This window comes from Equus caballus, chromosome 19, assembly GCF_041296265.1.
Source record: "Equus caballus isolate H_3958 breed thoroughbred chromosome 19, TB-T2T, whole genome shotgun sequence".
Taxonomy (NCBI): domain Eukaryota; kingdom Metazoa; phylum Chordata; class Mammalia; order Perissodactyla; family Equidae; genus Equus; species Equus caballus.
Genome location: NC_091702.1, coordinates 49787816 through 49801177, shown reverse-complemented (window position 1 = coordinate 49801177; position 13362 = coordinate 49787816). Strand labels below are relative to the sequence as shown.

Genomic DNA, 13362 nt, shown 5'->3' with positions numbered 1-13362 from the left:
TGTACCTTGTTTTGCCACTTAATCCATCTTGGAGATCATTCCACATAAACACAGAGCTCATTCTTTACAACAGCCTAATATTTTGCTTTTACAAATGATGTTGCAATGAATATCTTTTCATTCACTTAATTTCTCACATTTGCAAGTATATCATGGCCTTACTAAAAGTTTAAAATGTTTTAATCCTCTATTTCATTGCACAGTATCTATTATAGTCTCTATACTATTAGCAATGATTAAATTAGTATATTTCTATTTCCTTTCCACTCCCCTCCTCACTCTAATGCCTAATTTTCATGGATTATAAGGTTTTTCTTAGTACTTATCTTTAAAATTTTAAGTATATTTATACTTCTATTTCTTCATTGAGCAGCTTTCAGTAAATTTTGGCTTCCAGATATAAAAGGTACTTACACATTGTTTCTCCTGTTTCTCGTCTTTCGTCTGTTCTATCATTTCCACCTCGTCTGAGTTTATAAAATAGATTCCATTCTAACCATAACTCCCATTTTTATTTCCATTTTGACCCTACATTTACTCATAGTGGTGTCCCCCTGCCACTCCTTTTGTCATAGTTTCTCCATTCATCTACTGGTTGTTGAAGTGTTCCCTTTAGAATCTCCAAGAAAGCCATCTGCTATAAAGACTCATGGAAATTATATTCTCTGGGTTTTTGAATGTTCAAAGATATCTGTTGTCTTCAAACTAGAATGACGACTTGGCTGTGAATACATCTCTGAGTACATTTTCTTCCCTTGAGGAATTTTAAGCTTGTTCCACTGTTTTCTAGTATTGATTGTTGCTGTGGAGAAGTCCGAGCCAGCCTGTCCTTTTCCTCGGATGAAATTTGACCTTTTGACCTACTTGCACAAAAGAGTCTTAATCTTTGAGGTCCAGTCATTTTGTTAGCATATGATGTCAGTGCTGACCAGTTTGTGTCAAGTTTTCCTGGGATACAGCATGCCTTTTCCACAAATAGGGAATTTATATGTATTACTTCATTTATTTTCGTGGAAAACAATGAGGCAAGTACTATAATGGTCCTCATTTTAACTATGAGGAACCTGAAGGTGGTGAAGATTAAGAAATCGTTCAAGGTAACGGAGTTGGCGGATGCTGGCTCTGCAGCTAGACTCCAGCACTCCACAGGTCCTACAACGACAAACTGACAGGATGTTATGCCACATTTATGCCACTGCTCTTCACCCCTCAACTTCAGGTTACGTGCCTCACCTATGCGCCAACAGCTCTTTGTGCTTCTCCCATCATAGCTCTTAACACATTGCATTACAATCGCTTGTTTTCTTATCAGAGATCCCTTCTACAACATGAGATTCTTAAGGTTAACAGCTGTATCAGTCTTGTTTTCTATTGTATCCACCTTGCCTGACATATAGCTAGTGCTCAATAAACATTTTTTGAAATGAAAAATTATTTTTCTCTGAATTGAGAAATGGGAGACTTTTTTGAATGAGTAGGGGAATGTGGGAAGAGGTCAGTGTCGTGAGAAGCCCTTCCCTCAGCTGGGTCTTCAGAGATAATAACTGCTAATGGTCTTAAAACCTCATCAAGGCCAAGTCGCTCACCAGTACCAGAAAAGTAGTCCCACCAGAGCCAGAGTCCCGCCAGAGACATCTCCTCTTCGTCCCTGAGAGAGGTGAGGAAACAGAGAAGAGGAAGATTCTATGTTGTGATAACATTACAATAGATAAATTTCATATTTTAAAAATTTAAAAATAGTTGCTTTTAGAAAGACCTCTGTGCCTACATGATTTGAGTACAAAATATTGGAATGGTAACCATTTAATTAGACTACTTAGTCACATAGAAACCTTTACAAAAGAATGGATTACCTAAAGCCAAGCCAATTTAGATTTGTATGGGATCACCTGCAATTGTCCCAACATAGACCAGGGTAATAGGATGGATGCTACATCTTTGTCACAGCTGTCACCATCCAAGAGCTCTGACCTTCCTTTTTTCCTGTATTACTCTTTAGTAGGTCATCTGCATCAATTTCAACAAGTTATCAGAACAGTAACGCACTCATCCAGTCTTCTTTTCTCCTCGGCCATAATCAGTAAGGAGTTAAATGTTACAAGCTCTTTGCAGATTAGGAAACCACAGATACATGGAGTCTTTTCACTCAGAAGATGGCATTTACTGGTTTTCTTCAATAGAGGTCTATGCCTTTGTGATCTACGATTAGACAATGCTTTCCTAAATATGACACCAAAAGCACATTGCACAAAAGAAAAAAATTGGGGGCTGGCCCGGTGGCACAGCAGTTAAGTGCTCACATTCCACTTCAGCAGCCCGCAGCAGTCCACCAGTTCAAATCCCGGGTGTGGACATGGCACCACTTGGCAAGCCATGCTGTGGTAGGCGTCCCACATATAAAATAGAGGAAGATGGGCATGGATGTTAGCTCAGGGCCACTCTTCCTCAGCAAAAAGAGGAGGATTGGCAGATGTTAGCTCAGGGCTTGTCTCCCTCAAAAAAAAAAGGAAAGAAAAAAAATTGGACTTCATTAAAATTTAAACTTTTGTATTTCAAAGGACACCATCAATACAGTAAAAAGACAACACACAGGACATTTGCAAGTCATATACTTCATAAGGGATTTATATACAAAACATATAAAGAATTCTTATAACTCAAACAAACAAGTAACCCAACTAAAAATAGGCAAAGAGGGGCTGGCCCAGTGGTGTAGCGGTTAAGTTCACACCCTCTGCTTCAGTGGCCCAAGTTCACAGGTTCGGATCCCAGGTGCAGACCTACACCACAGCAACACTGTGGTGGTGACCCACATATAAAGTGGAGGAAGATTGGCACAGACGTTAGCTCAGGGCTAATCTTCCTCAGCAAAAACAAAAAGGCAAAGAATCTGAATAAACATTTCTCCAAAGAAGATATACAGATGGCCAAAAGATGCTCAAGATCATTAGCCATCAGGGAAATGCAAATAAAAACCACAAAGATATACTACTTTACACCCACCAATATGCATAAAATAATAAAGACATAATAACAATAGTTGACGAGTATGTGGAGAAATTGGAACCCTCATACACTGCTGGTGGGAATGTAAAACTGTGCAGCCATTTTGGAACAGTCTGGTGTTTCCTCAAAAGACTGCATAGAGACACAGAGAGCTATCATATGATGCAGCAATTCCACTCCTAGGTATACACCAGAGAGAAATTAAAATATATGTCCGCACAAAAACTTGTACAGAAATGTTCATGGCAGCATTATTCATAACAGCCAAGAAGTAGAAATAACTTAAATGTCCATCAACTGAGGAAGGGATAAACAAAATGTGGTATATACAAATAATGGAAATCATTTGGCAATTAAAAAAAAGTGCTGATACAGGCTACAACCTTGAAAACATTATGCTAAGTGAAAGAATCAAGACATAGGTTATATTGCATAATTCCATCTCTGTGAAATGTCCAGAATAGGCAAATCCATAGATACAGAAAACAGATCAGTGATTGCCCAGGGTTGGGGTGAAGTGAGGCAGCAGGTAGGGGCAGGAATGGGGAATGACTATTAATATGTACAGAATTTCTTTTTGGAGTGTTAAAAATGTCCTAAAATTAGATTGTAGTGATGGTTGCAAAACTCTGTGAATATATAAAAACCACTGAACTTACATACATTAAATGAGTGAATTTTTATGGTACGTGAAATATATAAAAAATAAAACTACTTTTAAAAATACACAATAAAGTATGTAAAACACTTAACCTTTTGCTTAACAATAAGAAATTCCCAGACACCAACCAAAAAGGACAAAGCAAAGCAAAAACAGAAGAAAGCCACCTCCGCTAGTCCAAACCACAGATGCCTAACCCGGCTTAAAGGTCGGCAAGAACGACACCCTGACCCAGGTCACAGTTGCTTTCACTTTGTTTACTCGTAAAGCAATAAATAAACAGGGTAAAGGATATAAATGAAAAAGGATGCAAGAGGCTCGACTTGGCTCCCCACTAAACTGTTTGCATGTCATGGATGCCCACCCAAAATTTAGTGGTCTTGGCAGTGCATACAGGGTTAGATATTGCAGGTCAGAGGAGCACAAACCTGTAAACTCACTGTCTTTTTTATTATAGCCTCGACACCCCCAAATGACTCACCATAGAACTGACAAACACAAGAGATGTTTCTTTAGAAAGGCTGTATAAAGAAACATTGAAAAAAAATCCTAGAAAGTATAACCAAATGCAACCAAGAAAGAAAGAGGACCCAATATTGAAAATTAAAAAGGAAATATAAGCATATATGGGGGAGATTGAAATAATATTGTAAGAAAATGCTTTACACTTAATAAATTTTAAATTTGAGAGAAAATGGAAGATTTTTCTAAGTGAAGTTGAATTATCAAAATTTTTTCAGGTAGAGAGAGAAAATGTAAGTAGACCAATAACTATAGAATAAATTGGAAAATGTATAAAAGATCTGTACACACACAACCACAACCCCTGCCCCCGCCAAGGAACCAGACCATGTGATTTTATAGATGAGTTTTAGCAAAGCTTGAAGAACAGATAGCTCAAATATAAACTATTCCAAGGCACAGAAAAAGACAGTAAGTTTCTTAAATTAGTTTATAAAGCTAGCATAATTCTGATACCAAAATGTGAGAAATAAAAGACAAGAAAAGGCAACAATAGACCAATCTCTCTGGTTAATAAAATACAAACATCCTAAATAAAATATTAGCAACTGATTCCAGAATTGTATTAAGAGAGCAATATAGGATGACCAAGTAAGGCTTATCCCAGGTATGGATAACTGATTTAACATTTAAAAATCTTCCTGATATAACTACATGAATAAATTAATGGAGATAATCCTCCAATTATTTCAGTAAATGCTACAAATTATCTGATAAAATTCAAAAGCCAATTAAAATCCTTTGTAAAACAAAATAGAAAGAAACTTCCTTACCACAGAAAAAGAGCATATATATATATATATTCTTTTATATATATATACATATCAGAAACCAAAATTAAGCATTGCACTTAAAGGGATATTCCCATTATATTCAGGAATAAAACCAAGACATCTATAATCTTCATAATTATTAAACATTGTTTGGCAGTCCTATTCAATATTAGAAAAGAAAATGAATAAGAGGTATAAATATCAAAACGGAAGAGGAAAACTTACCATTACCATTATCCATTAAGAAAAATCAAACTAATCTAAAAATCTATTTAATAAGAAAATAAAAAGATGGCGAGATAAAAGAGAAACAGAAATTATCTTTCCTACATATTAGCATTAGCCTTTTAGAAAATATATTAGGGAAAAAATCCAATTCACAACAATAAAACTCATAAATTACACAAGAATAACTTTTTAAAACAAATACATTCCACATGTAAGAAAAAAATTCCAAACATTACCAAGGACATGAAAGATGACTTTAATACATTTACATTAAAACTCATGACAACTACTATTACCTTGCTGAATGTTAGGCACTGGGCTAAATTCTGTATAAATATTATATCATTTACTCATCTCAACTAAGTTGAACAGTTATGTTTATCTTCACTTTCTAAGTAAAGACACTAAAGATCACAGAAGACAGGTCACTTGCCTAAGGCAACACAGGCTTTAAATGAGCTGAGGACAACATTCAAATCCAGTTTCGTCTGGCTAAAGGCCTGCGATCTTAGTCACTACATAATACTAAAGAGATTTATCATTAAAACGGGTGGAGGAACCAGTCACATAACTTAAATGATTAAGGGGCAGGAGAAAAGCGTGGGGAAATTGAAGGATGTGTGTCTTGCCTGAACGGGGCAACTGCTACTCACCAGGCATTTGCTGATATGTGGAACTGTGGGCTCAATATTGACAGATTTTCCAATTCTTCAAAGGAAACTGAAATCTAATGTGATGTGCACTGCTCCATTTTCAAAACTTAAGAGGGGGTGGGAAGTGACGTCAGTGAAAACGGAGGAGTAAGTAGACCCTGACCTTCCACAGAAACAATGAAAAAATAAGCAAAAACTATTAGTCAACTTTGTCAGAATTCTGGAAAATAAACAAAGGTTTACAGCAACCAAGTGAATGCTGAATCAAGAAAGAGACAACTGACAAACAGTAGGAAAGCACTGAAGTGTTGTTACTTGTCCTCGCTCCCCACTTCTCAACTCAGCAGTTTTGAAGATAGCAGCCCATATTCATATGGTGTGGGAGCATAACTCCTGGTTCCAGAGGGAGCAGAGCACACCTTCTTCTCAAAGAATTGTGTTTGTCTGTTTTGACTTGTCTGATGGCTACCTGAAGGACTGACGTAAGGTATCTAATGGATAAAATATCTAGAGAGAAGGTCAATAAGAAAATTCAGGATTTGAGCACCACTATAAACCAATAGACCTAACAGATATATAAAGAGCAGTCCATCCAACGATAGCAGATACACATTCTTTTCATGGAACATTCTCCAAGACAGACCACATATTAGGCCACAAAACAAGTCTTAATAAATTTTAAAAGATTAAAATCATAAAAAGTATCTTCTCTGAACATAGTGGAATGAAGCTAGGAATCAGCAACAGAAGGAAAACTGGAAAATTCACAAATATTTGGAAATTAAACAGCATACTTTTAAATAACCAATGGATCAAAGAAGAATCACAAGGGAAATGTGGTATCTTGAGATGGATGAAAATATCTTGGGATAGAAGAAAATGAAAACACAACATACCAAAACTTATGAGATGCAGCGAATGCAATGCCCAGAAGGAAATTTACAGCTGTAAATGCCTACATTAAAAAAGCAAAAAGATCTCAAATTAATAAACTAACTTTACACCTTAAAAAATTATAAGGAGAAAAGCACACTAAACCTAAATCCAGAAGATGGAAGGAAATTCTATTCTAAAGAATAGAGCAGAAATAAAGGAAATAGAGTACAGAAAAACAACAGGGAGAAGCAGCAAGACAAAAAGCTGGTTCCTGGAAAAGATGAAAAAAATTGACAAACCTTTAGCTAGACTGACAAAAAAAGAGATAAACAACAAATAAAGCCAGAAATGAAAGTGGGGACGTTACTACTAACTTTACAGAAGTAAAAAGGATTATAAGAGAATACTATGAACAACTACAGCAAAAAAAAATCTAGGTAACATAGACAAAATGGACAAATTCCTAGAAACACACATACTACCAAAATTACCAAAAAAAGAAGAGAGAGAAAATTTCCATATACCTGTAACACACAAAGAGATTGAATCGGTAATCAAAAACCTCCCAACAGAATAAAAAAAACTCAGAAACATATGACTTGACTCATGAATTCTACCAACCGTTTACCGAAAAATTAACACCAAACATTCTCAAATGCTTCCAAAGAAAGAATGAGAAGGGGACATTTTCTAACTCATTTTATAAGCCAGCATTACCCTGATATCAAAGCCAAAGACATCACAAGAAAAAAAAACTACAGACTAACATCTCTTATGAATTTAGATGCAAAGAGTCTCAACAAATTACTAGCTAACCAAATGCAGAAGCATATTAAAAGCATCACACTCCATGATCAAGCAGGATTTATTCTAGGAATGTAAGAGTCATTCACCATACAAAAATCAATTAATGTGATATACCACATTAATAGAATGAAGGAGGAAAAAAACACACAATCATTTCAACTGCTGCATAAAAAGCAATTTTAAAAATCCAATACCCTTTCAAGATAAAAGCACTCAGAAAACAAGGAACAGAAGGGCACTTCCTCAATCTGATAAAGGGCTCTGATGAAAAACCGATATGATACTGAATAGTAAAAGCCTTCCCCTTATGATCAGGAACAAGACAAGGACGCCCACTTTCACCACTTTATTCACCACTGTCCTGGAAGTTCTAGTAAGAGTAATTATGCAAGGAAAAGAAATAAAAGGCATCGAAATTGGAAAAGAAGAATAAAAGCACTCTTATTCACAGATAACATGATCTCAAATATAGAAAATCCTTGAAAATCCACAAAAAAAACTAAAAGCAATAATAAGCAAATTCAGAAAGTTGCAGGATACAAAATCAACTCACAAAAATCAGCTATATTTCTATTTCTAAATACTACCAATGAACAATCCAAAAAATGAAATTAAGAAACAATTTTATTTACAATAGCATCCCAAAGAATACAATACCTAGGAATAAATGAAACCAAAGAAGGGGTGTGAGTGTGTGGGTGAAAGACTTGTACACTGAGAACTACAAAACATTGCTGAAAGAAATTAAAGAAGACCCAAGTAAACGGACAAACGTCTCATGTTCATAAATTGGAAGACTTAGTATTCTTAAAATGGCAATACTAACTCAAAGCAATCTACAGATTCAATGCACTGTCTATCAAAATTCCAATGGGCTTTTCACAGAAATGGGAAAGCCTATTATAAAACTCACATGTGACTTCAAGGGGCCTTACATATTCAGGACACTATTGAAAAATAAAAAGAAAGTTGGAGAACTCATACTTCCCAACTTCAAAACTCACTATAAAACAACAGGAATAACACAGTGTGGTACTGGCACAAGACTAGACATATAGACCAACAGAATGGAACTGAGAATGTAGAAATAAACCCTCACATCTGTGGCTAGAATGAACTACGTTGTGTCCCCCTCAAATTCATATGTTGAGGCTCTAACCCCTGCTACCTCAGAGCATGACCGTATTTGCAGACAGGGCTAAGAGGTAATTAAGTGAAAATGAGGCTGTTAGAGCGGGTCCTAATCCAATCTGACTGGGGTCCTTATGAGAAGGCAGCCGTCTGCAAACCAGGGAGAGAGGCCTCAGGAGAAACCAACCTGCTGACACCTTGATCTTGGACTTTCAGCCTCCAGAACTGTGAGAAAATAAATCTATGTTGTTTTCAGCCCCCCAGTCTGTGGTATTTTGTATGGCAGCCCCACGAAACTAATATGATGGCCAACTGATTTTTAACAAGGGTGCCAAACCATTCAACCTAAAAAGAATAGTCTTTTCAACAAATGGTGCTGAGACAACTGGATATCCACATGCAAAAGATTGAAGGTGGACTCCTACCTCACCATACAAAAAGTTAACTCAAAACGTATCAAAAACAGAAATAAAAGAGCTAAAATTATAAAGCTCTTAGCAGGAAACATAGGTGTATCTTCAACACCTTGGATTAGATAACGGTTTCTTGAATGTGACACGAAAAGCACAAGCAATGTAAGAAAAAACAGATAAACTGGAGTTCATCAAAACTTAAAACTTTGTGCATCCAAGGACACTTTCAAAAAAGTGAAGACAGCATGGAAGAATATATTTACAACTCATATATCTGATAAGGGTCTAGAACCCAGAATATATAAAGAAATCTTATAACCTCTAAAAGACAAACAATTTAAAAATGGGAAAAGGGCTTGAATAGACATTTCTCAAAAGAAAATATAAAAATGACTCACAAGCACAGAAAAAGATGCTCAACATTAGTCATTAACCACAAAGAGATACCACTTCACACTCAGTATCATGGCTATAATACAAATAAGGGAAATAACAAGCAAGGATGTAGAGAAATTGGAACCCTCCTATATTGCTGGTGGGCATATAAAACAGCACAGCTGCTGTGGGAAACAGCCTGCCTGTTTCTCAAAAGTGAAACAGAATTGCCATGATTTAGCAATTGACTCTTAGGTGTATACCCCAAAGAATTGAATATAACAACTCAAATACTTGCATAGTAACATTCCTAGAAAAACTGTTCACAATAGCCAAAGGTGAAAACAACACAAATGTTCCTCATCAGAAGAATGAATAAACAAAGTGTAGTATATACACTACAGCGGAGTATTATTCAGCCATAAAAAGGAATAATATACTAATACATGCTACGACACAGATGAACCTCAAAAACATTATGCTAAGTGAAAAAATCCAGTGAGAAAAGACCACATATTGTATAATTCCATTTATATGAAATATCCAGAGGAGGTAAATCCATAAAAACAGAAGGCAGATTTGTGTTTCAAGGAACTGTGGGGAGAAGATAACCAGGAGTGACTGCTTAACGGGTTTGAGGTTTTCTTTAGGGCTGAGGAAATGTTTGGAACCTGCCAGACGTGGTGGTTGCACAACACTGTGAATGTACTAGATACAACTGAATTCTACACTTTAAAGTGGTTAATTTTATGTTACATGAATTTCACCTTAAGAAAAATATACCATTACCTCACCTGAAATGTATTCAATTATCAGAGTCCTCTCTATTCTCCAATGATATTAAAATAGCAACTAAGCATCAAATGTTTAAAAAAAAAAAACCTTACGGGAGCTGTTAGTTTCCTAGGCCTGCCATAACAAAATACCGCAGACCGCGTGGCTTAAAGCAACAGAAATTTATTTTCTCACAGTTCTGGAGGCTAGAAGTCCACGATCGAGGTGTCAGCAGGTTTGGTTTCTCCCGAGGCCTCTCTCCTTGGCTCACAGACGGCCATCTTCCAGCTGCGTCCTCTCACAGCTTTTCCCCTGTGCTGGTGCCTCCCTGGCGTATCTTTCTCTTCTTGAAAGGTCACCATCAGAATGGATTAGAGCCCCACCCTTATGACCTCTTGTAACCTTGGTGACCTCTTTAAAGGCCCTGCTCCAAATATAATCACCACGGCTTAGAGCTTCAACATATGACATTTGGGCGAACACAATTCAGGCCATAAGAGGCGCCAGTAAGACAACATCAGTGAGCCAGATTCACACGTCCTCTGCCTGCAAGTTTTTTCCTAAATTAATATTTAAATTTAAATAATTTCAATCAAAATCCAACAGGCTTTTTGTTGATGATACTGTTGGAACTGGACAAAAATTATCGTAAAGTTCACCTGGAATGACAAACACGTGAAGCATTCACAAATTATTTTTAAAGAAAACTAACAAAAGGGAATTTGCTCTATGAGATATTAATGTGCATTATAAAAGTATGACAATAAAAATACGATGGTACAGACACCAGAACAGATTATTTTTTCTTGATGAAACAGAACTAAAATGTCCAGAAATAGACTCAAGTATGTATTTGAGAGTGGTATATGCAAAAGCTGGTATTTTAAATAGATGGAAAAATAATTACTTTTTTTCAAAAGGAATGACGTTGTAATATCCAGCTAATGTTTTAAAAGTAAGACTAGATTAGATTCCTATCTCATATCATGTACCAAAATAAAATGCAGACAGATTAAATCTTTAAAGGTTTAAAAAGTATACACATGCACGCATACACAAGTGTGCTACATAAAAAAGTCCTACAAATCAATAAAAGACAATCCATGATAAAAATGGACAAAAGATGTGAACAGGCACTTCATAAAAAAGGATATCCAAGTGGCCAATAAGCACCTGTATAGGTGCTCACCACCATTAGTCATAAGGGAAACAGAAATAAAAACCCCAGGGCCAGCCCCGTGGTGCAGCGGTAGTTAAGTGCACACGTTCTGCTCTGGCAGCCCGGGGTTGGCCGGTTCGGATCCCGGGTGCAGACATGGCACTGCTTGGCAGGCCATGCTGTGGCAGGCATCCCATGTATAAAATAGAGGAAGATGGGCATGGATGTTAGCTCAGGGCCAGTCCTCCTCAGCAAAAAGAGGAAGATTGGCAGCAGATGTTCAGGGCTAATCTTCCTCAAAAAATAAATAAATTAATTAATTAATTAATTAAATAAATAAAAACCCCAATTGAGAACCAACACACCAGAATAGCCAACAGTAACAGTCAAGCATGTAAAGCAGCTTGAACTCTTTTATACATTGCTGGTGAGAGTGTAAACTGGTACTACCATTTTGGAAAACTGTCTGACAGTATTTCCTAGCATGAGCCTACGCTGTGATCCAGGAACCCCACGATCTGGTATATCCTAAAAGAAATGAACACTAATATCCACCAAAAGACATGTACAAGAAAGGATTTAATAGTTCCAAGATGTAACCAATCCAATGTCAATCAGGATCAGAATTGATAATAGTTTGTGGTAAAAATACAACAGAATGCCGCACAGCGGTGTAAAATAATTATCTACTCTAACATGTAAGAACATGGATGAGGGTCCGGCCCCGTGGCTGTGCAGTTGAGTTCGCATGCTCTGCTTCGGTGGCCCAGGGTTTCTCAGGTTCAGATCCTGGGTGCGGACATGGCACCACTCATCAAGCCATCTGAGGCAGCGTCCCACATGCCACAACTAGAAGGACCCACAACTAAAAACATACAACTATGTACCAGGGGGCTTTGGGGAGAAAAAAGAAAAATAAAATCTTTTTTTTTTTTAGGAAGATTAGCCCTGAGCTAACATCTGCTGCCAATCCTCCTCTTTTTGCTGAGGAAGACTGGCCCTGAGCTAACAACCATGCCCATCTTCCTCTACTTTATATGTGGGACGCCTGCCACAGCGTGGCCTGCCAAGCAGTGCCATGTCCGCACCCGGGATCCTAACCCACAAACCCCGGGCCACCGAAGTGGAACATGGACACTTAATTGCTGCACCACTGGGCCAGCCATAATAAAATCTTTAAAAAAAAAAAAAAAAAAGAACATGAATGAATTTCACAGATACATTGTTGAATAAAAGGGGCCAGAACAAGAGTCATATTTTGTGAGGTTCAAAAACCAGAAAAACTAAGCTGTGGAAACAGAAATCAGAACAGTATCTAACTTTTGGAGGGGTATTCCTGGGTGGGGACATGGGGAAACCTGCCAGGACCATTCTATCTTGATCTGGGCGGTGTATACATAGATATATTCGCATGGAAAAATTCATCAAGCTGCACACTTAAGTTTTAACTCTACGTAAGAAAAGAATACATACTGAAAAGTACTAAAATAATATATAGGTAGGGAACATTTATATAATCTTAAGAGACAGGAGAAGTCTTCTTAAGCATGAGCCCAAAGATAAAAACTACAGACAGAAAAATTTAACTTCATAAAAATAAAAATATAAAACTTCTATGTGGCAAACAAGCCAGAAAAATTTATTTGCAATTTACATAACAAAGAATTAAAAATTTTAATACAGAAGAAGCACTCACAAATCAATAAAAAAAAGACAAGGGCATATCTAGGATATTTACAAAAAAATACAAACAGCCATTAAACATGTAAAAAAAGAGTACAAATTAAAACAAGATACTATTTTTCACTCATGAGATAGGCAAAAATGAAAAATACATACAGAATTGGTGTCAGTTTGGGAAATAGCATTCTCATATATTACTGGCGGAGCTATAGATTGACTCAACTTCTCTGAAGGGCATTTTTAAATATAGTACTTTTAAAAGACCAAAATGAGAGCATTTCCTTAATCAAGCAATTCCACA

The 13362-nt window shown here is 36.6% G+C and overlaps 1 protein-coding gene across 10 annotated transcripts in view; it reads right to left on the bottom strand.

Moving 5' to 3' along the window:
* The window catches only part of IGSF11 (immunoglobulin superfamily member 11), a 179927-nt gene that overhangs the window by 164825 nt on the left and 1740 nt on the right, over positions 1 to 13362 (bottom strand). For 3 of the 10 annotated variants that reach the window (XM_023623720.2, XM_070243757.1, XM_070243759.1), the window contains exon 2: positions 1593 to 1648. In XM_023623720.2, coding sequence (XP_023479488.2) covers positions 1593 to 1635 — 43 coding nt within the window. In that variant the 5' untranslated portion in view covers positions 1636 to 1648. Of the gene's footprint in view, positions 1 to 1586; positions 1649 to 10414; positions 10583 to 13362 lie in introns of those variants that run through there. The other 7 variants (XM_005601966.4, XM_070243755.1, XM_070243758.1 and 4 more) reach the window with 5 other exon arrangements.